Below are 23,641 nucleotides of genomic sequence, written 5' to 3'. Positions count from 1 at the left end.
GAATATCTATCGGTGGGTAGAACGTCAACGTATACTTTTGTGGGTTGCGCAGAGGGCGGGCCGTTCTGGTCCCGCCGTACATGGTAGTCACATGGTCGATAGATGGGCGGTAATTGAGGCAGTCATTACTCCTGGCCGTGGAGAAGAGTGTAGACGGGCGCATCAAGCTTATCGCGGCCTTTGAGGAAGTCGAGTTCGAGGATGAAGACGTAGCCCAGGAGCGTGCCGCCGAGCTTCTTGACGAGGGAGCCTGCTGCTGCTGCGGAGCCGCCTGTGCCGCATCGTTAGCCTCGTCGGAGAGGTAGGCATTTGAAATGTAGAGCCACACATACCAGTAGCAATGATGTCATCCACCACAAGCACCTTCTGGCCCGGCTTCACCGCATCGGCCTGCATCTGGAAGAAGTCGCTTCCGTACTCCTTCTCATACGCGGCCGTCTCACACGGGCCCGGCAACTTGCCCTTCTTCCTGATGGGCGCAAATCCCGCGCCCAGTCTCAGCGCCAGGCTGGGGCCGAAGAGGAAGCCGCGGGCGTCCAAGCCGACGACGACGTCAGGCTTCTCGTAGTTTTGCGAGACGTGGAGCACGAGGGCGCGGATGAGGTCTTCGTGCAGCTCCGGGTCGGCGAACAGGGGCATGATGTCCTCGAACAAGATGCCCGGGCTGGGGAAGTCGGGGAACTGGCGCAGCGACTGCTTGAGCCTTAGCGTAAGACCGGAGAGTTCGGCGGCGGCGGAGGAACGGGCGGCGGGCTGTCCTCTTTGGGAGGCATGGTCGTTGCTGGTGAGGGTGGGATCGGGCTTCTGCGGTGGTGGGTGCGAGGCGGTCGAGTCCTTGTGCGGCGGTGCGGGGTGCTCTGCGGTGCTCTTGTTGGCGGGGACGGGAGTGCTGTCGGGGTGGACGCCGGACATTGTGAAGAAGAGAAGGAGGGAGAAGCAGGCAGGAGGATAGGTATGGTGGGGAGGATGCAAGGCGTGAGAATCTCGGATGCGGCTTGACCGTAACACGGACTGGAGACGCTTCAGGGTGCGCAAACAAAAAAAGAGTCTGGAAACGGGCCGGTGCCTGCTCGCGGCGCCAATCAAGGCGGGCGCTGGGGCCGACGGCATCGCCCGCCACAGCGACTCCATGGCCGCTCTGACTCCTGCCTTGGTCGCCCGGGCTTCTAGAAGGCCACCCTGATAAAGCGCCTGCGACCGTCATTGCTTCAGCGCGGGGCGCGTCTCGGCGGTGAAGCGCGCACTTAATCAAGCCGGCGAATCACCGCGGCGACGCCCTCTGCGCGCGCATTTGTTGGGATGCGATATCCACATGCCAAACCTCCTGGTCGCGAGTCGCGAAGGCAGCAGCCAGCTTATCGAACTGCGCGCCAGCATACACGTCGTCGCGACCCATGCTCCACAATAAGCACGCCACCTGCACGCCGCTGCAGCCACAACACGATGCCTCGCTCTGGTCCGCAACTCGCCTTGCATGCCATCTGCTCGTCCTCCTCCGTGCCCCGTCTCCAATCGCAGCGCCGGCCACCAGCTCTGGTCTGTCAGACGGCCCTGCTAGCCTCACTCCACAAGGCAGTTGCTGGCTACAACGGCCCACGTTTGGCATCGGCACTCTTCTGGTTTTGCATGTGGTTGGCATTCACATTGGAACTACCTGATCAGGCAAGGCGAACCATCAGGTAGGGTCCTCGCATGGTGCCGCACCATTCTAGGCTCGCATCATCATCCCACCTACGCGACACATTCCCTTGCGGTATAACCGCGCTGCTGCACATGCGAGCCGCAACCATGTGGGTATGCAACAGTCCGTCGACCCATCGTCATCTAAACGCCCAACGAATCGCGTCAAACATGCTGTCTTGTCTTGCTTGCCCTTGTAACGTCGAACCCACTGCAAAAGGCTGGATACTCCGCACTCCATCCACGGTCGAGGCCGACCTGCTCGTGCCAGCCTCAGATCTCAGACCTCACGACTCCACCGCCCCACCGATCCTCTCGCACATGTCTTTGTCCCGGCGATCCACCCCAACGGCCATCGGCTTCACTCCGCGGCGAGCCTCCAACTGTGACAGCGGCCCGCCAAACCCTAAATTCATCGCCAGACATCCATGTTCTGCACTGTGCACTCCTCGTCCGCCCTCTTTGTCAGCCTTCCTATCCTGTAGACCTGCTCTCCGTACTCCTGTAGTATCTCCGTCGTCGTGCGAACCTTGTCTTCGCTCACGACGAGCACCATGCCCAATCCAGTGTTGAACGTGCGGCAGAACTCTGCGTCTTCGAGCCGTCCGGCTTCTTTGAGCCACTTGAAGACGTCGAGAACGGGCCAAGCCTTCGCATCGAGCTCTGCGGCAAGGCTGTCAGGCAGCATACGGGGAATATTCTCTAGGAGCCCACCACCAGTGATGTGGGCCATGCCCTTGATGAGGCCCTTCCGAGTAGCCGCTAGCAAAGGCTTCACGTAGATGCGCGTTGGTGTGAGGAGACTACCGCCTACAGTTTCATTCGCACTCCACGGTGCGGTATCGTGGAACGATAGTCCTTTCTTCTCGATGATCCTGCGAACCAGAGAAAAGCCATTGGAGTGCACGCCGCTAGATGCCAGACCCAGAAGCACATCTCCAGGAGCCATCGCCGCAGTGTCGGGCAGGATGGTAGCGCCTTTCTTTATGGCACCGATTGCGCAGCCTCCGGCGTCGTACTCGCCTTGCTGGTAGATTCCCGGCATCTCTGCGGTTTCGCCGCCCACCAGGGCAGCACCAGACAGGCGGCAACCGTTCGCTACGCCCTCTACGAATTTGACCGCGCTCTCCACGTCCAGCTTGCTGCATGCGTAGTAGTCGAGGAACATAAGCGGCTCTGCCCCCTGCACGACCAGGTCGTTTACGTTCATTGCAACCAGATCGATACCAACGGTATCATGTTTGCCCATTTCGAAGGCGATTTTGACTTTGGTGCCGATGCCGTCAATCGCGCCAACTAGGATGGGTGGCTCGGTGTAGCCAGCAGCTTCCAAGTCAAGAAGACCACCAAAGCCGCCGATCTTGCCGTCGGCCCCAGGGCGTCTGGTAGCTGCGGTGAGAGCCTTGATTCCTTTGACGAGATCATTACCAGCGTCGATACTGACTCCAGAGGAAGCATACGTGAGTGCCTCCTCGGGTTGTACCGGTGTGCCTGCTGCAGGGCTTTCAGATGGTCTTTCCACGGTTGTTCCATCCTCGGCGAGCTCAAGCAGCTTCCAGTCGCAGATGATTCCTTCCTTCTTGAACTCACCAAGTAGGTGGTTTGCTATCGTTTCGAAATTGCTCGTAGCCAGTGCCAGAATCGTAGGTCCCGCGCCCGACAAGCAGATGCCTAGCAGGCCGGGGTGAGACTGTGGGGTCACTGACTGCAGGATCTCTGTAAGACCAGGAATAAGACCTCTTCGGTACGGCTGGTGAATTTTGTCCTGCATAGCTGTGTAGATCATGCTGGGGTCTGGGGGCGATTGTCCCAGGGCTGTTGTTAATACCGCCAATCTTTGCATGTTGAAGACGATGTCTTTGCGCGAGTAGCTCTCCGGGAGCACCCCACGTGCCTTTGCGGTAGACACCTCGAACTGCGGTATTATGCATATGCACTTGATCTCCGACGACCATTTGTACTTTGTGTAGTGGCCGATGTCCTTGGGCGGTTGTGGTGGCTGCAATCCCGTGTCCTTGCCACCAGCTGGCTCGGGCAGCACCTCACTGAGAGGAATCTCCATGCGGTCAAGATCCTCGGGAGACAGTTCGTTGAGATATGTGCCGACAAAACCTCCGTATAGCGCTGCCGCTACGTTGTCAGGATGACGCTCCTCCATGAGACAAAAGTCCAGCATTCGAGCTTTGGACAGCTGGAGATTGCCCACTTCATTCGCCAGGTTCACGCCGGCCACGATGGCAGCGGCGGACGAGCCCAGTCCTCGGCCAAGCGGAATAGGGTTTTTGACATGGACGTGTGTCTCGGTGGGGAATGCGCGAATGCCATGGCAGCGAAGAACGTATACGGCGGTTCGAGTGATGAGGTTGTCTTCGGCGACAAGGGGGACAGATTCCGCGTTGACACCCTCGTAGGTGATGCGGCAATTGAGCGAATGCGACGATGACTCCTGCTTTGTGACTGTAAGCTGCACCTCGAGGTACATGGAAAGCGCAAGCCCGATGACGTCGAAGCCTGGACCAATGTTGGCCGACGAGCAGGGGACTCTGATGATGGTCGCCATGATTGTGCGGAGCTGTCCTCAGCGTGTGGGACAGCGACTGCGGAAACTTGTGGCAGTTATCCTCTTGTTTGAGGGCTGCCCGAAAAGTGCAAAAATGATCCCAATGTTTTCTTAGCGGGGCAGAACCGACGGACCGATATCGCCCAATCGCGGGGCCATTGCACCGCCACATCTCACCCCATCTCTCTCTGGTGGAAAACGGGACTTCACTCAATCAACATGCTGTCCAAAGATACCGGCCATGGGGAACAGTGCACGAATTGTTGGCTTTTCCGCTGGAAGGGCGGTCTCTGAACGTATTCAGTCCCAGACATGATTCACAGAGTATGACTCGTCGCGTCCCAACACTGGAAGGCCGACCGCCCTCACCAGCTGGTGCCTTGCGCATTAGCGCATCAGCACAGCGAAAGATGAGAGCATGAAGTATCATCACTGGGCCGAAGTGATAAGGAAGGTGCCAGCCTCGGCGGTTGCCTGATTTGGATGACAGCTTAACCTTGGAACGCTGTGCAACGCGAGGATCTAGAGGTGAATGGACGCCCCAGCGAGGCTTCATCGTGATCTCCCACGTGCTCTCACCCCCAAGTATATCCTGCTCTTCTCCAGGCGACCGCGGCTCAGCCTGCTCAACACACCGGATGTCCCAGGCTGCAAGCCTAGCCAAGCATAAAGTAACCCTCCTTCGTCTGCGGTGACCTGCCCTCACCTCAACGAGACAACCGCCGTTTGCTGCAGTCCTCCACGGCGCCTTGCTTAGCCTGGGTCACACAGTGTACCCAAAGCTTCAATACGACATCTCAGAGAAGCCACATTCACCAGGACCATGCCTTCTCTTCTCTCGGTCGCGCGGACCTTGCCCTCTCGCTCCCGGAGGTCTTCAACCTCATCATCCGATGCTTCAGAGGAACCGGCAGGGTCCAAGTCAAACGGCGTCAAGATTGCGACAAACGTCGTGAACAGCAACGGCACCGGCGTAAAGGATGCCGACACCGACACGGCCAGCCCACCTGAGGAGCCTGAGGATGCGGACCCATGCAAGCCAGGCATGAAGACGGTAAGCAAACCCGCCAGTACGCAGTAGAGGTCTTTCGAGCAGAGGAAATACTATCAGTCGATCGTGTATGAGTTTAAACTAACTGTCTATCCGCGCCTTAGGGTATCAAAGACCTATACTCCGGTAAAGAAGACAAGAAGGGCCGCTACCAATGGCAAGACATCATTCCAGACGATCTAGGTGTCGCAGTAGAGAACGACAAGACTGCCAAATGGGCGCTGCTGGTCCGCCATGTAAAGGTCTATGGTGATGCCTCCAAGGTCCTTGCTATCCACTCCATAGTCGTGCAGAGTCCTCTACTCAAGAAGCTGTTAGGTGGTGTTCTGAAGGGTTACCCCGGTATTACAGCCGATCTGAATCGCCTTGAGTTTTCCGGCAAGTTCGAGCCTTTAATCCACCGATGGGCGGAGCTTCAGAGCGCTATCTCCAAGGTCAGCGATGCGACTGAGGAGGAGCGGATGACTAAGGAGCACGCTGATCTTCTGCTGGACATCCTGGTCAAGGAATTCAAAGATCTTATCGACACATCCCAGGACATGATAAGCAAGCGCGTCATGACTTACGAGCATCTATGGACCCTCTTTCAACCAGGCTCGATCCTCTTCACGCGCCAGGATGGTCAAGAGACGGCGCTGCAGCTTCAGAGCACCCGATATGGTCAAGATTCTGGAGGAAATCCCTGCTTCTGGGTTGTTGGCAAGTATGTCGACTGGGACGGAACTGCATTTGGATCCAGCCAGATCAATCTGTCCATTGGTTACTACTCTGGAACGCGGCCTATAATTCAACTACGAGTGTTTCCACTGAATTACCATCCGAAAGTAGAGGAAGTCAAAGAGAGGCTTACCGAGCGGGGAGCCAAGGTCGAAGAGCTAGCTGGTGTCAATTACAAGGCCTACGACGGCCTGGCATGGCATTTTGGAGAGTTTGGAAGCAAGGACAAATATCAGATAAAAGGCCGAGTAAGTTATACACTCTGCTTTGAACGCGTGCCTACAGCAGGAAGCAAGGGTGAACGCATTGACTTATGCACATCCATAATGTATCTGTAGTACAGCGACGCAAAGAACGCGAACGCGCTAACAGACCTAGATCGTGATCGACACCTACGGCTGGAACCGTTTTGACCCTGGTCATGCCATCTACACTACTCGCTTCACTAACAAGAATGCAATCGATTCGGATAGTGATCTAGATGATGAGGACGAGGATAATAATGGACCGCCCGAGCCAGCGCAATCTGACGACGAAGATGACTACATCGAGCCAGGCTACGATGACTATTGCGATGGCATGCCTCTAGACGGCCATTTCGCGGATGAAGATGATGCCGCCAAGCGACCGCCGCTGACGATGGAGCAAAAGCTCATATGCACGCCCCTCTTGCGAGGCTACAGCCTGAAAAACAAGTTGTGGCTAAACTTCTTCGTCAACTGTGTCAAGGAGATTGAGTGGCAGAAGGACGCATTCGACCGTTTAGTGTTACCCAAAAACCAGAAGGAGCTGATTCTCGGTTTCACAGAGTCACAGCAGAAGCACCGCGCTGCCTTCGACGACGTAATTGAGGGAAAGGGCCGGGGCATGATCATCTTGCTGTGCGGTCCGCCTGGTGTAGGTAAGACGCTCACCGCTGAGTCTGTAGCCGAAGAGATGAAGGTGCCTCTTTACATGATGAGCGCGGGAGACTTGGGCCTGGATCCTCGACGTATCGAGACAAAGCTCCACGACATCCTAGAGATGTGTACGCGGTGGCATAGCGTCTTGCTGCTTGATGAGGCAGATGTGTTCCTTGAAGAACGCTCGCTACATGAGCTAGAGCGGAACAAACTTGTCTCCATCTTCCTGCGAGGTACGTGCCACTCCAAGATCTCATTTAGACACTGACTAACCCTACATAACCATGCAGTCCTGGAGTACTTCGAAGGCACCATGTTTCTGACCACGAACCGCGTCAACACCTTTGATCCAGCGTTCGCCTCACGCATTCACATTTCGCTGAACTACAAGGAGCTCTCAATCGCGTCGCGTCGCACGGTTTGGAAGAACTTCTTGGAGAACTCGCCACAGGAACACGTCATCACAACTGAAGAGCTGGATGAGCTTGCACGCTTGGATATGAATGGTCGCCAGATCAAGAACATCCTCAAGATTGCGCGACTGCTGGCTACACGTCAAAATGCCAAGCTCGATCGCGAGCACATCATGACAACGTTGGAGGTCACGCAGCACTTGCACACCGAGAGCCAGGTCACGGAGCGGACTAGGGGCACGCTTTATGGATAGAGAAGCGATCTGCGTCGGTGGGTATGGTCAAGGCTTGTGTCCGGTGTAATTCTACGAGCTGAACTCTGGACACTATCCTGGGCCAAGACAGGTCATCATCTGCCTCCAGCTTTAGCACCCGGTAAAGGTGGGCTTCTGCGGGATAGAGAGTCCGTCAGGGCTCACCTGCTTGCAGCCTCGGGCACCACAACATGCTGAACTTGAATAGATAGAGCTGGACCTTCAATCCAGAATCTGAATGTAAATCGTTACATGATTTGCACGAAGCCCTGGAGCCTCAATGGGCGGACAAAGATTTGTGCTGATCGATTTTGTGATTGTACGTTTCCAGCATACTCTTGTACTAACAGAGCAGGTCGTGTCTGCCGCATCCCGGCCGATAAGCATTCGCAGAGCTACCCCGCAGCGAGCGTTGCAATTTACCGTGTCGCTTACAATCCTCATCCTTGCACCTGGTATGCCCAACCATCGTCATAGCTGCAACTACCAAATTGGATATATTGACCTTGCTGCACAGTTTGCTGCCATGCACCTTTCTGCGAGTGTTCAAACAGGCTTTCCTACAAACATCTTTGCGCCACAGTTCAATATCCCTTTGAAGGCTTCGTGCACGCGCTTGCACGAGCTCATAATGGGTCGAACATGGATAAACTTTTCAACAGGCCTTTTGAGCTTCGCGACGATAGCGTTATGTGACCCATCTTTCAATAACCCTCCCGGCGTGGACGTCTGGTGCGGGAAGGCTTACCGCGACACAAACTCCTCGTTTGACCCTGGAGGCCGGGTAGATCCACCAGTTCTCAATAGCGGACCCAATCCTCTTCGCCTCCGGTTAAACGTATATCCGCGGTACAACTTTTACTTAGAGACTGAGAAGAACGCTTCCTTTCTCGTGGATACACGCGTCTCTGACCAAGACCCTTACGGAAAGCCATATGTGAACTCAACAAGCGGGAAGGACAACGAGACGGAGCCGTTCAATGAACTGGTACTGAAGGTTTGGATTGGTCATACCATCGCTGTAGACAATGTACGCATTCCTATAAACTCGACTGGTATCGAAATCCCATTCGATCTGGACCTGGCAAAACTTACAGGTGAAGCGGGACCTGGGGCTTTCGAGATAAGTGGGAGTAGTCCGGACGGTTTACAAACGTATGATGATCTTGCACGCGTTATTGTCTTGCCAGAGCGCTCCGATGGCGGCAGCATGGCTCGTCTCGATCACCTGAATGGTGGCGTCCACGTCTCTTCTTCCCTAACCAAAGGCGCCTGGAGATCGATCTTACCCATGGGTTTCTACACGCGCTGGGACTGGATCTCCTGGCTTGTCGACCCAGACAACAATCCCGAGCCACAAAACTTAGCTAGCAACGAGACCAAAAGTCTTCAGCAATACAAGGAGCGCGGCTACAATCTCATCCACCCTGTGCCGCCCGGTGGTTGGGCCTCCTTCGACACGGCCATCTTCGAGAAATTCCTCACCATATGCGACGAGCTAGAACTCTACGTCATGTACGACATGCGGCACACCTACCTCAACCTCTCCTCCATCTCATACCAACTCCCACGACTACAGTCCCACCCCTGTCTACTGCTCTACTATACCGGCGACGAGCCAGATGGCTGGACGGACCCGCTGAACGGCACTGTCCTCGCCTACGACCAGATAAAGGAGATAGATCCGTACCACCCCGTCTCACTCGTACTAAACTGCTACAACTTCTACTTCAAGGAGTACACCTCGGGTGCGGACATCATCCTGGAAGACACGTATAACCTGATCAAGAGTTCTACTTTTAGCACAGTGTACAACACGCCGTGTAACCTCACCTACGGCGACTGCGGGTGCGACTTCTGCCACATAAACGACACGGCGTATCCGGAGTTCGTGGAGAATCCCTTCCAAGATGTGGTTGAAAGGACCAATCGTATGTATCAATACCAGCGCTGGATTGGGCAGAAGGAGACAAAGCCTGTGTGGGGCGTACCGCAGTGGTTCTATGATGAGGACAGCTTTTGGAGTCGGTGGGCGACGCGTCAAGAGGCGATCGTGCTAGCGCTTTTGCGCATTAACCACGGCGCCATGGGGATTGTGGGCTGGATTTTCCCAACGTCACCGGAAGTTGAGAGTGCGACGACGGACCTTGCAAAGGTGCTAGCGAGGGAGGATGTCACGAGGCTGTTGATGGATGGGACGGGGAAACGCGTGCAGCCTTTCAACAACGAGGAGAACCACGAGGACTCAAGCTATGATATTGCGGCGTGGGTCAGCGGGGACGAGGCGTTGGTCATTGCGGTGTGGCCCAAGTATACAATACCTGATGAGGCCGTGATCATGCTGCCGACTGGGGGGAGGAATGTGACAGGCGTGGAAGAGCTATTTGGTGATGCTGATTGGTCTTGGAATGGAAACTCTGTGGCGACGAACGGGACGATACCGTTGCAAGTCAGTATGTTGAAGGCAAGTCTCGGGGGCCACGGAGTCAACATGCATCGACGGTACTGAGTCGAATGTGATTATTCATTGGCCTACTGTTGTACACAAATATGAAACAATGTCACCAGACGCGGTCTTCGTGCTCAGGGCGCGATTCACGCCATCATTCCACCTAAGCGCTTTAGGACTTGTCTTGCCGTACCAAGTTCCATTTCATAGCTTGGGTGGATGCTATTAGACTCTGGGCGCTTCTTACACCGGCTGAGTCAATTTGCACGAATGTCTGTCCATCAAGCCGGTCCGAAATAGTAAGTGCGCAAAGAGAGAAGGAAGGCACAAAGGTCTTCACCTTATGCGCGCCCTTTTAGCACGTCTAGCGTGCGTGTAAAACCATTTCTTGCAACGTAGGAGTACATGTAATTGAATTTCCGGTCCGCGTAAACCCACTGTGTTAGCTTTCACTGTATGGTAGACGTCACTCGGCTTCAAAGACGCAATGTCTGGTGAATACTATAGCCCCCTTCTAGCTAAGTGGTAAAGGCACCAGTTTCGGATCTCGCTGGTTCTAACGTGGCCAAGTGGTTCTAAACGGGTTATGACCCCAGTGAAACAGTCGTTCGAGGAACGAGGGTGAAATGGACTCGACCTCGGATACGGCATCCACAAAATGAAAGGGAAGGTGCGACGGCACTCAGCCCGCGCCATCTTTCAACTTCATCACCAAAAATCCACCCAACAACTTCAGCACTGACCCCACTTTCACACTCACTCTCACCATCAAAGTCCCATTCTATCTGCCGAGCATTTAGTCATCATGGATACCTTGACCTCCAATGCCTCGAATCGTCACTTGGGCTCGAAAACAGTCCCTACACGACCCTCTCCGGCTGCTCCGCGCCCACAGCACCCTTTTGGAGCCATGAGGCTGGAGCTGTCGCGTGGTATGCGGCGTTTGGCACCACCCGTTCAAAACCCTTTGACTGACCGCAGTGCCACTTCTACCACAGGACCTCTTGCCGTCAGTATGCAAGACCGACCCGTTCCATCGCATATCGCGGAGCATGAAGAGGGGAACAGCTCTGCTTCACGAGACGGACCGTACCGCGCCAACAACACTGCTATCTACGCAGATCTTGGACCCAACCCGTTCGCTTTCCATCCCGGTCGTTCATTATACACTCCACAACTGCAATCCGGCCAATCCGGATTTCCTGGAACTGCTCCAGTCGTATATCAAAATACCTATCTTCCGCCAAACGTCTACAGCATGGCGATGAGCCAGCCGCGCGTTCCTTTCTCGGCAACACAACCTTTGGCCGGCAACAAGCGCCAGAGGCAGATTGCCAACCTAGGCGAAGACCACTACGATTACAGCACGGTTTCTACCCCAACTCAGAATACGCCTGCGCCCAAGAAGCGATTAAGTACGCTGACCGCACCCTCTGCTACGACACCAGCACACGATTCGAGCCAAGCCGTGCCCTCTACCACAGGCAAACTTCAAGTCCCCGGCCGTCGCCGCGCCTCTGAAGAACGAGACGGGACCTACCGCGGAGAGTCACCTGAGCAGGACACACCACGTCAGAGCATCGAAGGTGGAAGTGCCTACAAAACACGCTTAAGCAGAAGGAAGGCCGATGCAGACGCTGCCGTAGCCCCAGCTCGACCCCAAGACCTCCTCGCTACCCTGACTGTCAACGGTTTTCTATCCGCAACCGATTCGCACACAGGCAATCCGGTAGCCTCCACATTCGGCGTCTATGCCGTTCCACCACAACTTCATGGCATCCGTGCAGCACTGGGCGAAGCCAGCTGGAAGGAGTACGTGGACCTGGTTGAGAAGGTGATTGACTGCACTATCAGTGAGGATAATTTCGATGCTGCTGAACGGCGGATGTTCCACTCTTTCAATGAGAAGATGCGCATGAGCATCCGGAAGAAGATGATCAAGATGGTTGAGGCTGCTAGTTCGACTCAGGGCAACTAGTCACTGGGCTTCTGAAGCGCTAGCATACTGACCCTGACCCAGATCAGGGAAGCGAAGATCGTCAAACGACAAGTGCTACTGCGGTTATCTTTCCGGAATGAATGGAGCAGTGATCGTGAATTGGGCAATAACGATGGATCGAGCGAGGACGGTATATGGAGCGCCGATGATGGCAACGACTGTGATGAGGGCGATGATCATGGAACAAAGCCCAGGAAGCTACAGTCAACTCTTGGATCGTATTAGGAGATGCGGAAGAAGAGCAGGCAGTGACCTAAAAAGGTACAATACGGATCTTAAAGGCGACTTAGGGCGTTCCTTTCGTTATATTTACGCCTGTATATAGCAACACCACCGGATCATGCGGCCATAAGTGTCTTTGCGTACTTTCCTGTCCGCTCGGGTCTGCCACCGTGCTACATGCAATCCAAAGTATTCATGGTGCTCACATTTAATATTGCGCATGTGTGCAAGCAACCAAAGTGTCAAGTGTGGCGTCGCAAATGAAGAAAGGCAAGTGTAGACATCGAAGTCCATAAATACTCTAATTGATAGGGAGTTGTGATTACAATGTGGTAGGCTAGGAATACACGAATGAAGTGGGTATTATGAATTGGATATCCCATAGAAATACTATTCGTGCAGTCATACCAATCATACCAAAAGCATGGAACCGAAAGAGGTGTCGCCAAACTCACAGCACGTGTCCAGAATGGAGGCTCATCGCATCGGTGGACTGATGTGCACGTCGGTCGAAGCGGGGCTGTTCATTCGCCGCATGGATTCGACGCCGGTTGCCGTACGAGACAGCGGGGCTGCAGTGGCTGCAGCTGTTTTGAAATGCGTTACGAGCTTGACGAATTCAAGGCGATCTATTGATACGGTATTAGTACGTCTATAGCTTATCTATAATTCTCATGTGAGACCCGCAGCTTCACGTCCAAGGGGGGGTGCAGTGGTTGATCGTACAACTTACATTGCTCGTTTTCGAAGGTAAGCACTAGGTCAGACATATCCTCATGAACATCAGAGTGCCCCCTTGAGTGTCCACTGTCTGAGGGTCTCGTCGCCTCAGAGGCGATCGCAACCATCTTGCTAACATTCAAAAGTTTACCTCGCGTTTTTTTGGAAACAGAAATTGTGGCATCTTGCCCAGCGGAGGTGGAGATACTCGTGGAGCCGGTGATGCTACCGCTGGCCCACAGCAATTCAGCTTCATGGAGTCGGAAGACGACTTTGGCGCCCCGCCGTTTAAAGCCGGCAGTGGTATCGTCGACTTCTTTCTCCCAGAGCATGACGTCGGCACGGCCGTGGCGCTTGGAACCAAAGCGTTTATTCTTCGATTTGAATCTAGTAACGATGGCGAAGTAGCATAGCGTCCATCCAGTCAGGCCTTGGAGCATGTCCGTAACACCTATGATTTGTTAGGAGACTGCGAATTATGGGATAATGGGAACCGTTGTCATACCATCTGGTGGTCTAGGCAAGCCATGTTTGAGGCCGATCTGGAAGGCGACGGCAAGACTTGTCTTGAGCTGACGTGCCTCATTGAATCTTGCAACCCGATCGTAGTCGGCTGCGGGCTCGCCGCGTGTGTCGCTGTGGTAGGTGGGCGTTGCCACATTTTTTACCTCCACGACCATTTCATACCCTGTCGATGCAGCAGAGCGAGCGTCGAACGAGTCCCGAATGTGTATATCCAGGTCAGCCTCAGGCCACTGAATATATAGTTTTGAGGTTGCCAAGGAATTGTTTACGAACGTCAGGGTCGCAGCTCGGTAATTACGCACACCAGGACGTCCTACATCGAAAATATTGAGCTCAGTATTTTCGGAGACATCAATTTGTCGGCCATTGCTAATGGTCTCACCATCTTCGTAGGGAAGCCTCACTATATCGACAAACCTTCGTGCATCTTCGGAGGTATTGAAGCGTACTTGGATAGAATTGTTCGTGCTGCTCGGGTTGTATATCCAGTCGTAGTGAGTGGAGTAGTTTCCGGACATTCGTTCAGTCATCTGGTTGCAGTCGGACCACTTCAGTGTCACTGTATTTTCCGCAAGCTTGCATTGGATATCCGCCAGAGGAAGCCAGAATGAGCTGCAATGTCGCATTTTAGGCTGTCCCGATACGTAGCTGATCACTAAGCGTCGAGTTGACCACCACAACATAGGCATTGTCGAGGTGGAAGAATTTTCCGGTCTAGTGCGATAGGTCTCGTAGATCTGGATCCTGTCTTCACCTACTTCGCACTTCGCACACGTCTGAATAGTCGGAACACTAGAGTCGAAAGGTATGTTGTCGGGCGTCGAAGCATACGTCGTGTTGAGGATATGCCTCTCTTGAGGTTGCGCAGTGCATCTACACTTGACTTCAAATTGAGCTGGAGGTGGCACTGGGGAGCGTGACTGAAAGGTGGAAGAAGAGTTAGTTTCTGAGTCTGGGCGAGGCGGACTGAAGAAGCTCGAGACTCGATGATGGCTGTCAGTGCGCGATGCTATGTGCTGAAGCTGCTTGCTCAACGATGGGTCTCTCGAGCGCGTATGGATGGAATCTGTTTGAGAAGCAGCAGCTTCTGTGCTGTCGCTATGCCTGATACTTTGGGTATGGGGTGAGATGGAGCGGGTACGATCTTCGGAATGTCGGCGCCTACTTGATGGTGTGATGCTGCCTCGTCCTCTGGATGAAGCACTACTGTGCCTCTCGGTCGGAAGCAGATTTGACAAGATAGGGGAAGGTTGTGCGTTCCGTATGCCTTGTTCACGAAGATGTTTAGTCGACGAAATTGACGAGAGATACTGACTTGACTCACCTAAGCCTTGGAAGCTAGGTGCATTCAATGTCGGACTGTCTACTGAGTCTGGCAAAGCGACGCTATCGGGTCGTGTACAGCAAGGGCCAATGTACAAGTCAGGTCCTTCGAGCTCGCTAGAGCACTTCACTATCATCTCGACCAATTCACTTGCCTTGATACGATGTTCCTTTTCGGGGCGAATCATGGTCATGATCCAACCCAGTGGGACATCATCTGCAGAATCATTTTTCTCACTTCTGATCTCTTCTAGCCAGGCAGTCATAGCATCCAAAGCGCACCAGAGCCCTTTCTCGCTTTGATGGTCGCTGGCGTCCAGTAAGAAGCTGTTGAACTCTTCCATTGGGTAGCCTTTGACAACACTGATGATCTCCAAGAAAACGCATCCCAAGCTCCACACATCGCTTTTTGTGTTGCGGGGCCCTTTTTCGAAAACTTCGGGTGCACAATATCGAGGCGTCAGTTTCAAGACTTCATCCTCTGTTGTGGAGTGTTCAGCCTTGGACCAGTCACGTGAGATGCCGAAATCGCACAGGTAGACGCATCCATCGCTCAGAAGAATGTTGCCGGGTTTGATATCCTTGTGACGCACACCTTCTTCGTGTAGATAAGCAAGCGCGGTGGCGAGGCACCCGAGTGAACGACGTAAAGCGGAGATGTCTGCTTCAGGAAGGGGTTCATCCCGCGCCTGTCGCTCCAACATGCTCTTGAGGACATCCTTCGCGACAGGGTTGAGAATGAGCGAAAACGAAGATAAGTCTGTGAAGCTCGCAACGAAGCTGACGAGGTGGTGGTGGCTGACGCGTTTCAACACGCTGACTTCAGCATTGAACTCGATGAGCTGGTTGCGTTGCAACTTGACCTCCGGGGCCCTTTTGATGCGTTTACACGCAAACTCTTTCGCTGATAGCTTATGCCTGACACGAGCCACTTCAGCAGAACCTCCTTTTCCAAGCTTGTCCAACTCTTCAAAATGCGCGTTACCATTCTGTATATGCCGGTGAGCGTGAATAGGCGATGTGAGCTTCTGCTCGCTCATCTGATCGGACTGCGATAGGACATGAAGCTGAGCCCGGCGCCAGTCCTGTGCTGCGATGTCTGTGTAGGAGGAAAGCTGATTCAGCGTGGCGGATCCCAGAGGAAGCCAGAAATCGCTGATTTTCTCGCTATCTAGCTTCTGGTAGAGGGCGTCATCGTCGCAGCCTAGCATACGTAGGAGGAGAAAAAGCCGCGGGTTCTCGTGAGCCCATACCGAAAAGATCTTGTCGGGATGCTGGCTCAGCAAGCTTTGTAATTCGAGGAAGACGGTCTCGTCGATGTATTTGGGAAAAGGTTTGTCAGGGATGATGTGGGCGATGGCGTCTTCGAGCTCTTCGCGCGAGGCGTCCATGGTGGCTGCCCCACTTGAGAGGCTTCGACGACACCTGCATGGAGCGAGGGAGGAAAGATGGTGTTAGCAGTCTCACGCGGTCTTGCGAACGTTGGATCGAAAGTGCAGCCTACTTCAAGACCACACCAACGGCAGCAGGCTGTATGTCCGAGGAGAGACGGGACGACGGCGCAGTATGAGGTAAGGCGTGCATAGTACAGGCCTCCCCGCCTCCGCCACACCCACACCGCTAAGCGCCCGCCGCCCCCATCCTCCCACGACCCACCGACCGGGGAGACAGTAGATGGAGCGAGCGCAGACTATCAATGGGAGCCTTGCCTGTTCTTCGACGCCAGGCATACGATACGAGCACCGACACGAACGTTTCGACGCGGCGGTGGAGGCTGAGCGACTTGCCCTCTTCCCGTACTGATCTCACCGTGCTCGAGTGGTGAGAGGCCGGCGGTCTGCGCCTCGTTGCCTTGCTTCTGCGAGATGATCGTCCAAGCGCATGCGCCCTGGTGTGGTCGCCCCGGAGGCCTTAATACATGCATGGCGCGGATATGAACATTCCTCTTAGTGCTTTGCGCGAAACATCACTCCGCCAGACATGACTACGATGCAGCGCGAGCAAGTGTCCCCTGGCAAGTCTGCACAAGATGCGGATCAGCCCGATCGTCGCCTCGCCCAACCTTTCTCGGGATGGAACCACCAGCAGTGAGTAGATCTGGGTAGTGGCTCCCGCTGTCCGTCCGCTAATCGCGCCTTCTTCCCAGAATGTCGGAGAGCATCGACAAATTTATCAACGTGTCGAGTCTCGAGGATTACGACAAATACATCCGCAGAGGTGCCTTTCTCGCGCAGTCCAAGGCAGCATTTCCCATGGGACGCGAGAGGCGCGATGGCCTTACGTTGAGAGATGAGGAACGCTATTACCTCCAATTGGAGGACAGCTCGCGGCGTATCGACAAGTTCAAGCAACCCTGGCGTCTGTATGCACTTGTAGGCGTATGTTCCCTGGGTGCTGCCGTCCAGGGCTGGTAAGCCTGTCCTGAACGTTACGCGCATCTGCGCTAATTGCAGAGCAGGGATGAAACTGCAGTCAATGGAGGTAGGTCCCGTCGATCCGGCTGTCGCGTGTTTGCATTAGTACCTCCCGCTCCCAGTCCTTGAGATGAATCTACAACTGACCTTTGTCAGCTCAGGTTTATTACCGAGAGGCCCTCGGCTTGATGGATTCCCCAGGCTGGCTAGGGTTGGTGAACAGCGCTCCATACATGTGCTGTGCCTTCTCCTGCTGGCTGAACTACCCTTTGAACAGGCTACTTGATCGACGCGGCGTCATCTTCGTCACCTGCCTTATCAGCTCTCTTACTTGCTTGGGCCAGGCTTTCCCTCAGACGTGGCAGCAACTCTTTGCGGCGAGGTTCCTGCTGGGCTTAGGCATCGGCCCGAAGAGTGCAACGATACCAATATATGCCGCCGAAGCAGCTCCTGCAAACATTCGAGGTGCTCTGGTCATGATGTGGCAGATGTGGACTGCCTTTGGCATCATGTGCGGTAGGTTATGGAACCACATGTCGGTCACGTGTCCTATCTCATCTATTTGCAGGTTATATCGCTGGTGTCGCTCTGGCTGGCGTTCGAGATGGTAGTGATAGAAACATCTGCAATGCAGCAGCAAACAACCTCCTTTCCTCTCGTTGCAGCTTGAACTGGCGCTTGATGCTAGCAAGTCCAATGATTCTGTAAGAATTCCACGTCCCGTTCCCTGGTTATCACCAGCTCATACTACTTCCCAGCCCTCTCTTCGTAGTAGCCTATGTCTATACTCTACCCGAATCTCCCCGTTGGCTCCTCATGAGGGCTAGACAAGGAAACCGGAAGAAGTATGAAGAGGCTTTCAATTCCCTATGCAAACTGCGACATACCAAGCTGCAAGCCGGGAGAGATATCTTTCTTATCAATCACCTCCTGGAAGCCGAGGAACGAATCATGCAACAGGAAAAGCCCTTTTCTGAGCTTTTCACGCGTGGCAGGAATCGCAGAGCTCTGACTGCCTCTGTCATCACGATGTTTCTTCAACAATTCTGTGGTGTCAATGTTACGGTAAGTAGTCTTTGTTGAGAATCATTCGTGTCATGTTGGTTAAAATAACCAAGACCCCACAATGCCAACCTGATCCTGCAACTGGATCTGCAACGCTAACTCGCGCTAGGCGTACTACTCAAGCACCATCCTCGCAGACCCTCAACACGCCAGTTATCAACCTCGAGACGCCTTATTGATATCCATGGGTTTCGGGATCATAAATTTTCTTTTCGCTATCCCGGCTATTTGGACAATCGATAGCTTTGGTCGACGGAACCTACTACTCTCTACCTTTCCGTTCATGGCCCTCTTCCAAATCATAATGGTCATTGCGTTCAAGTTGCCGGGTCAATCTTCTGCCCAGCATGTATTGGTCATTCTAGGCATGTACCTCTTTGGTGTGGCATATTCTCCAGGCGAGGGTCCAGTCCCCTTTGTGTACAGCGCCGAGTCTATGCCCCTCTATAACCGCGACTTCGGCATGGGCATCGTGACGTCAGTCAACTGGTTCTGGAACTTCTTCATCTCCATCACATGGCCCAAATTCAGCTCCGCATTCGGCACCTCTGGCGCGTTTGGTTGGTATGCAGCGTGGTGTGTCGTTGGCTTTTTCATGATTCTCTTCCTCGTTCCTGAGACAAAAGACATGACGCTCGAGGAGCTTGACCAAGTGTTTGATCACCATACCATGGATTACGTAAAGTACGGAATGGCAGAGCTGCACTGGATGGTTGGGCGGTATGTTTTCGGGAGAAAGGGCTTGAAGAAGCCGCCGCCGTTTCTGCAGAAGAAAGATCCGGAAGAGGTTTATGATACGAGAGGGGAGGCTTTCGATCCGCGCGGGATGGTGTATGAGGAAATACAAGAAGACAAGCGCGCGACCACCTGAAATGAATGCGTTCTTCGGAAGTGTAACTTCCATATATGGCTATTTGACAACATCTGCATTTTTTGTGTTAGCCTGGCTTTCAACAACCCATCTTACAAGTTATCAAGGGAAAAGGAAATGTCGCTCTAATTACTGCCATCTGAATCCAGGATCCCCGGGTATAGAACTCCATTCCACAACACCGTGCTCGTCACCCTCTCACACCCTAAACATTATCACTCGCCTTTACAGCATCCGCCCCCTCACTCTCTGTATGCCTATACTTTATACTCGGCTTCTGCCCCAATGCCTCCCTAATCTCCTCGACGCTCTTCTCCGCCCACGCCCGGCCCCCAAGCCCGCTGATCGGATACAACAATTCATTGTGATCACTCATCACAATTTCATCAACGGTCGGCGCAGGCTTCGACATGATGAGATCGATGTCCTGACGGATCTGGCCGCAAAAGGCGTCGAGCGGAAGGTCGTTGACATCGTCGCCGAAGGGATTCTCGATTTCGCGACCTGTCAAACGCAACCTGTCAGCCCACTTACTCTTAAGAAGGCAGGGGGAAAGCAGGGGACCTACCAATAAGCGCAATACCCAAAATGATATACGCCGCAAATACACTAGCCGGGATCGTGATCCAGCCCAGACTCTTGTAAAGTTGGAACGGTAGCAACAGGATATACACCCACGTGATCTGGCTGATGGCGATAGTATACGCGATTGGCAAGGGAGTGTTTAGGATACGATCTGTTCCCGAGAGCACGTCATTCATAGTTTGCAGCGCGGCGAGGGACTGCGTTTGGTAGACGGAGACTTTGAGGGTTTCGTTGTCGTAAATGGACTTTAGGTAGGCGGAGAGGTGGGTCAGGATTTCTAGGGGCAGGTTTCCAAGCGGAACGTTGGTCTTCTTGAGGAGCTTGCGCGGGTTAGATTCAGCAAAGGGGAGGCCAAGAAATTGGCCGGCGGTCTTGAAAAAGGATTGTTTGCGGTTGAGGGTGGGTTGATCAGCCTTCAACGTAGGGTCAGCGAGAGATCGGGTGAAAGAGATGGTTTGCGGGGCCGAGAGCGACTCACAGCCTTAGCATACGTATCTAGGTGCCCGACTATATGCTGTAGATCGTCGTAGTGCGCATACGGTTCGAAACGCAGCTTGTGCTTGAGGGACATGGCAAACGCAACGATCATGTTGAGGCAGCTGATTTTGGCGAGCAGATCTTTCTTGCCCACGACGGGGTCGTTGTGTCGCTCGTCGGCATGAACCCAGATCAGGCGTGCGAGGTGTTGCGACACGAACGCGAGCTGCGACCAGTATTTGCGACCCTCGTTGTAGCGCTCGTAGGCTGTGGATGAGCGGAAACTGAGCGCGAGACCAACCACGAAACCTAGGACAGTGAGGAGGAGCTGGTTGATACCGACTTGCAGTGTCAGAGCAATTCAATATAGAGGATTAGCAGGGTGACCTACGGTCGTGCGCCCATTTACTGACGCAGGTAATCATAGTCGACCAGCCGCCCACAAACAAGAGCGGGAGTATCATCTCCGGCGTGATACTCCCGTGAAGACGCAGGAAGATAGGCCATTTGGAGTGATGATCCATATCGCGGGGACCGACCTGGCGATGTTAGCAACACGAGCGCATCTGCATCGTTGGGTTGGATTCTCGTACAAAATAGTCGTCCAAGTCCGTGTCATCACTCTTCTGTCTCTTGACGTGCACCGCCGGGCTCCTCCTACGAGGCAGCGTCTGCGAGCTTTCCGCGCTTGTTGTCTTCTCCGCCATCGCAACACGTTTATTCTCTTACTGCAAAAGTGGAAGTAATTGACAAATGCTGCGCACGGGAAGGACCACCTGGGAATGTTATGAGGAGCACGCGAGCAAGTTCTAGCCCCAGGTATTTACCCCTGGCGATGACGTTCAGCTCTGCACAGGGGTCTTTGTTTCCTTTCTTTGATTGAATGTCTCGGCGCTGCGCGTCTTGTTGTTGCGATTCGCGGTTGAACGCGCTTTGATGTTTGCCTCGGCCTAACCGAAGCCAACCGCACCCTGTGTCGTAGCGAATACAAGCTCAATTCGAATACCAAGATGATTGATTCGGTCCGATTGAGGACCATGGCGATTGCGAAGCACGGGAGGACGAGATGTGTTGGCAGAGCTTGATTGAACGGTGCTGCAGAAAAAGGTCACAAATCACAGAGATCAGGATGGTAGTAGGAGCTGAAACATCCCATATTAATTTCCTCTATCTAATGAAACTACTATACCTATGGTAGCTATCGTACTGTGTGTACAGTATGATCCCCTGAAGGGCCTTTCGAATTGAGTCAGTCTGCGTTCTTGGCAATCGAAGTTCTAGACGAGAAGAGGTCAAATTAGCGACCCTGTTCGTTCTGGACTTCGTTCTTCGCCGCATACAAAAAGTGTCAGGCTCTCGCACCACCGGATCAAAGGACCAGAGATCCATCAATTGACGAGAATTATGCTATAAGATGACAAAGAGTTCAAAATTGTTCTCCACTGCGTTCCAGGCTTTTGGTGCAAAGATGGGTTCACTGAGGAGCCTTGGACAGGGGTACTAGTGAGTGGGGCACGCGGCGTTCCCCACCTCTTTCCGTTGATAATCCTTGGATCTTGTCACCCGGGGCGGCTTTAATAAGGTGTCTGCATATCTGCTTCATGACAACCACTTTGATGCTTCGTTGGCCTTTCATTGCTTACAATAGGTATGCATGGTTGTGTCACCAAAAAAGATTCAAGACGACTCCTTCAGTTGAGTGCTTTCCTTTCCTGGACAGACTTGACACAGAAAATGTTTACCGGTCCGAGTGAACTAACTGCCGCGTGACAGTAGACTATGGATATCTTACGATGCTTTGAAACGATCAATCACAACCGGTACCACTTCTCTGGTTGCACGAATACCCACACGAGACTCTTGTTATCGTTTCGAGGGGTTGCGCTGCCACTTTGCTAGGGAACAAACTGTGGAAAGTTAGGTCCTGATTACTCTTACTTAGACAGGATTGGCTCACAAATATCTCTTAGTAGGTTTCTAGCACTATAGTACCCCTATCAAAATGATACTCTAAAAGTAACAACTCCTTATTTTGTGTGACCTTGTTCCATGGGTGATGGTCGCAAAACTTGTGGAGAGCACCGATAACAATGTCGAATGCTCTGATGTAAACTTAGGAGATACTCGCAGGAGTACTTCCCTCTTCTTCGTTTACAGAGGTGATATCCACATACGCCAAAGCATGCTTGTCATACGAGCCTAAGGTCTCATCTCCCTCTTCTAGAGAATCTATCGTCACCACAACATCAGCTAAGCAGTCGTAGCCGACCAGGACACGAACAAGGAAGTGCGTGCTATTATCCGGTAGATCGATGTCCGAAGCGATCCACTCCAGGAATCGGCTGTGGCACCGTCAATCCACGTTCCAAAGCGGACTGCTACGGCTCGCTGTCAAGATATTCTTTGAGTGTGGGAGAAATACACACTGTCGTCAGCCTCATTTATCCCCTCATCCTCCACGATCTGTAGATCCGATGTTTCCCACGCCATGATCGTCCATTTCATAAGTTTTCTTCGCTTGTGCTTTTGAGTAGGGTATGAAGTTAGTCCAGCTTGTGTCTATATCTTATGCGAGGCGGTAGATGTGGGGAGTGTAGTGATTACATTAATCCATGTGGTTACGGAAGGAGAGGAGGATGGGGGCTGGTTGAGGAGGCTTTCTTCTTGGAGTGATGATTGGGGTCGTGTATTGGGGAGTGGAGGAGACGTGACAATTCTGAGAGGGTGAAAAGTCTGCAGTGTGTAGTTCACAAAGTACAATGAGTTGCAGGGTTGCCTTCACTATATCAAGACCCACTCTCAGGTGATTGGCGGTGATGATACGAGGTGGATAGAAATTGGAAATTATGCTATCAAGATATATATACCAAAGGATACAAATCGGCACACGGAGTGCCTTGTTCTATATTCGATTGCAAAAGTTCCGCCCCGACCGTTCCATGGCTTTGGATCAATATTTTGCTGGTCTATTAGATTCCTATGAAACATTCACTCTATCATCAGCTAGTTCTTATTGAATAGCCGATCAGGGTCGTGGTAAACATTACAATAGGGCACCGAATACACGTAACAAAGCAGTCTACCCCATGATAAAGTGAATATAACATAGGATCATTAACGATGTTGGCCTATGGCTATGGGCAGGTGGAGGCAGAATTTTCGTAAAGCACCAGTAATACGACTGTACCGCAAAACATCTCCGCAAATAGGCGGCTTCCTGTCCCACCCATGAAGAATACAGTGACGGTTCAATGCAAGAGCAGCTCCTCCAAAACCGTTACGACGTTCGCGTCCGTTCTTCTATGATTCGTCAATACATGCTGGCACGATCACTCACACATTCACATGGCAAACAGCCATGGGTGTTCTTGAAATCACAACCAATTGTACTCATGAAGTCGCTTTGCGAAGGAC

At 53.2% G+C, this 23,641-nt stretch overlaps 8 protein-coding genes across 8 annotated transcripts; 4 read left to right on the top strand and 4 right to left on the bottom strand.

Moving 5' to 3' along the window:
* Positions 1–125: 125 nt before the first annotated feature.
* Positions 126–912, bottom strand: APT1 (adenine phosphoribosyltransferase; the record flags this gene model as incomplete). Its single annotated transcript, XM_056216321.1, has 2 exons — positions 126–271; positions 333–912. 2 exons carry the CDS (start codon positions 910–912, stop codon positions 126–128), a joined length of 726 nt encoding a protein of 241 aa, XP_056070568.1.
* Positions 913–2,092: 1,180 nt separating this feature from the next.
* N0V89_007558 (uncharacterized protein) lies at positions 2,093–4,240 on the bottom strand (the record flags this gene model as incomplete). The annotated part of the gene is made up of 1 exon (XM_056216320.1): positions 2,093–4,240. One exon carries the CDS (start codon positions 4,238–4,240, stop codon positions 2,093–2,095), a length of 2,148 nt encoding a protein of 715 aa, XP_056070567.1.
* Positions 4,241–5,063: 823 nt separating this feature from the next.
* N0V89_007557 (uncharacterized protein) lies at positions 5,064–7,577 on the top strand (the record flags this gene model as incomplete). Its single annotated transcript, XM_056216319.1, has 4 exons — positions 5,064–5,294; positions 5,396–6,256; positions 6,387–7,143; positions 7,201–7,577. 4 exons carry the CDS (start codon positions 5,064–5,066, stop codon positions 7,575–7,577), a joined length of 2,226 nt encoding a protein of 741 aa, XP_056070566.1.
* Positions 7,578–8,208: 631 nt separating this feature from the next.
* On the top strand, positions 8,209–10,086 carry N0V89_007556 (uncharacterized protein; the record flags this gene model as incomplete). The annotated part of the gene is made up of 2 exons (XM_056216318.1): positions 8,209–8,212; positions 8,240–10,086. 2 exons carry the CDS (start codon positions 8,209–8,211, stop codon positions 10,084–10,086), a joined length of 1,851 nt encoding a protein of 616 aa, XP_056070565.1.
* Positions 10,087–10,831: 745 nt separating this feature from the next.
* Positions 10,832–12,004, top strand: N0V89_007555 (uncharacterized protein; the record flags this gene model as incomplete). The annotated part of the gene is made up of 1 exon (XM_056216317.1): positions 10,832–12,004. The coding sequence occupies one exon, from the start codon at positions 10,832–10,834 to the stop codon at positions 12,002–12,004; it is 1,173 nt and encodes a 390-aa protein (XP_056070564.1).
* Positions 12,005–12,724: 720 nt separating this feature from the next.
* Positions 12,725–16,206, bottom strand: N0V89_007554 (uncharacterized protein; the record flags this gene model as incomplete). The annotated part of the gene is made up of 4 exons (XM_056216316.1): positions 12,725–12,876; positions 12,981–13,418; positions 13,473–14,345; positions 14,817–16,206. 4 exons carry the CDS (start codon positions 16,204–16,206, stop codon positions 12,725–12,727), a joined length of 2,853 nt encoding a protein of 950 aa, XP_056070563.1.
* A 756-nt stretch (positions 16,207–16,962) lies between these two features.
* On the top strand, positions 16,963–19,165 carry N0V89_007553 (uncharacterized protein; the record flags this gene model as incomplete). Its single annotated transcript, XM_056216315.1, has 5 exons — positions 16,963–17,225; positions 17,274–17,296; positions 17,386–17,764; positions 17,988–18,294; positions 18,404–19,165. The coding sequence occupies 5 exons, from the start codon at positions 16,963–16,965 to the stop codon at positions 19,163–19,165; spliced, it is 1,734 nt and encodes a 577-aa protein (XP_056070562.1).
* Positions 19,166–19,370: 205 nt separating this feature from the next.
* On the bottom strand, positions 19,371–20,751 carry N0V89_007552 (uncharacterized protein; the record flags this gene model as incomplete). The annotated part of the gene is made up of 4 exons (XM_056216314.1): positions 19,371–19,669; positions 19,734–20,163; positions 20,229–20,569; positions 20,619–20,751. The coding sequence occupies 4 exons, from the start codon at positions 20,749–20,751 to the stop codon at positions 19,371–19,373; spliced, it is 1,203 nt and encodes a 400-aa protein (XP_056070561.1).
* Between the last annotated feature and the right edge of the window lie 2,890 nt (positions 20,752–23,641).

Source organism: Didymosphaeria variabile, assembly GCF_027946475.1.
Source record: "Didymosphaeria variabile strain IMI 356815 chromosome Unknown scaffold_5, whole genome shotgun sequence".
Classification (NCBI taxonomy): Eukaryota; Fungi; Ascomycota; class Dothideomycetes; order Pleosporales; family Didymosphaeriaceae; genus Didymosphaeria; species Didymosphaeria variabile.
This window is presented reverse-complemented; position numbering and strand designations above follow the sequence as displayed.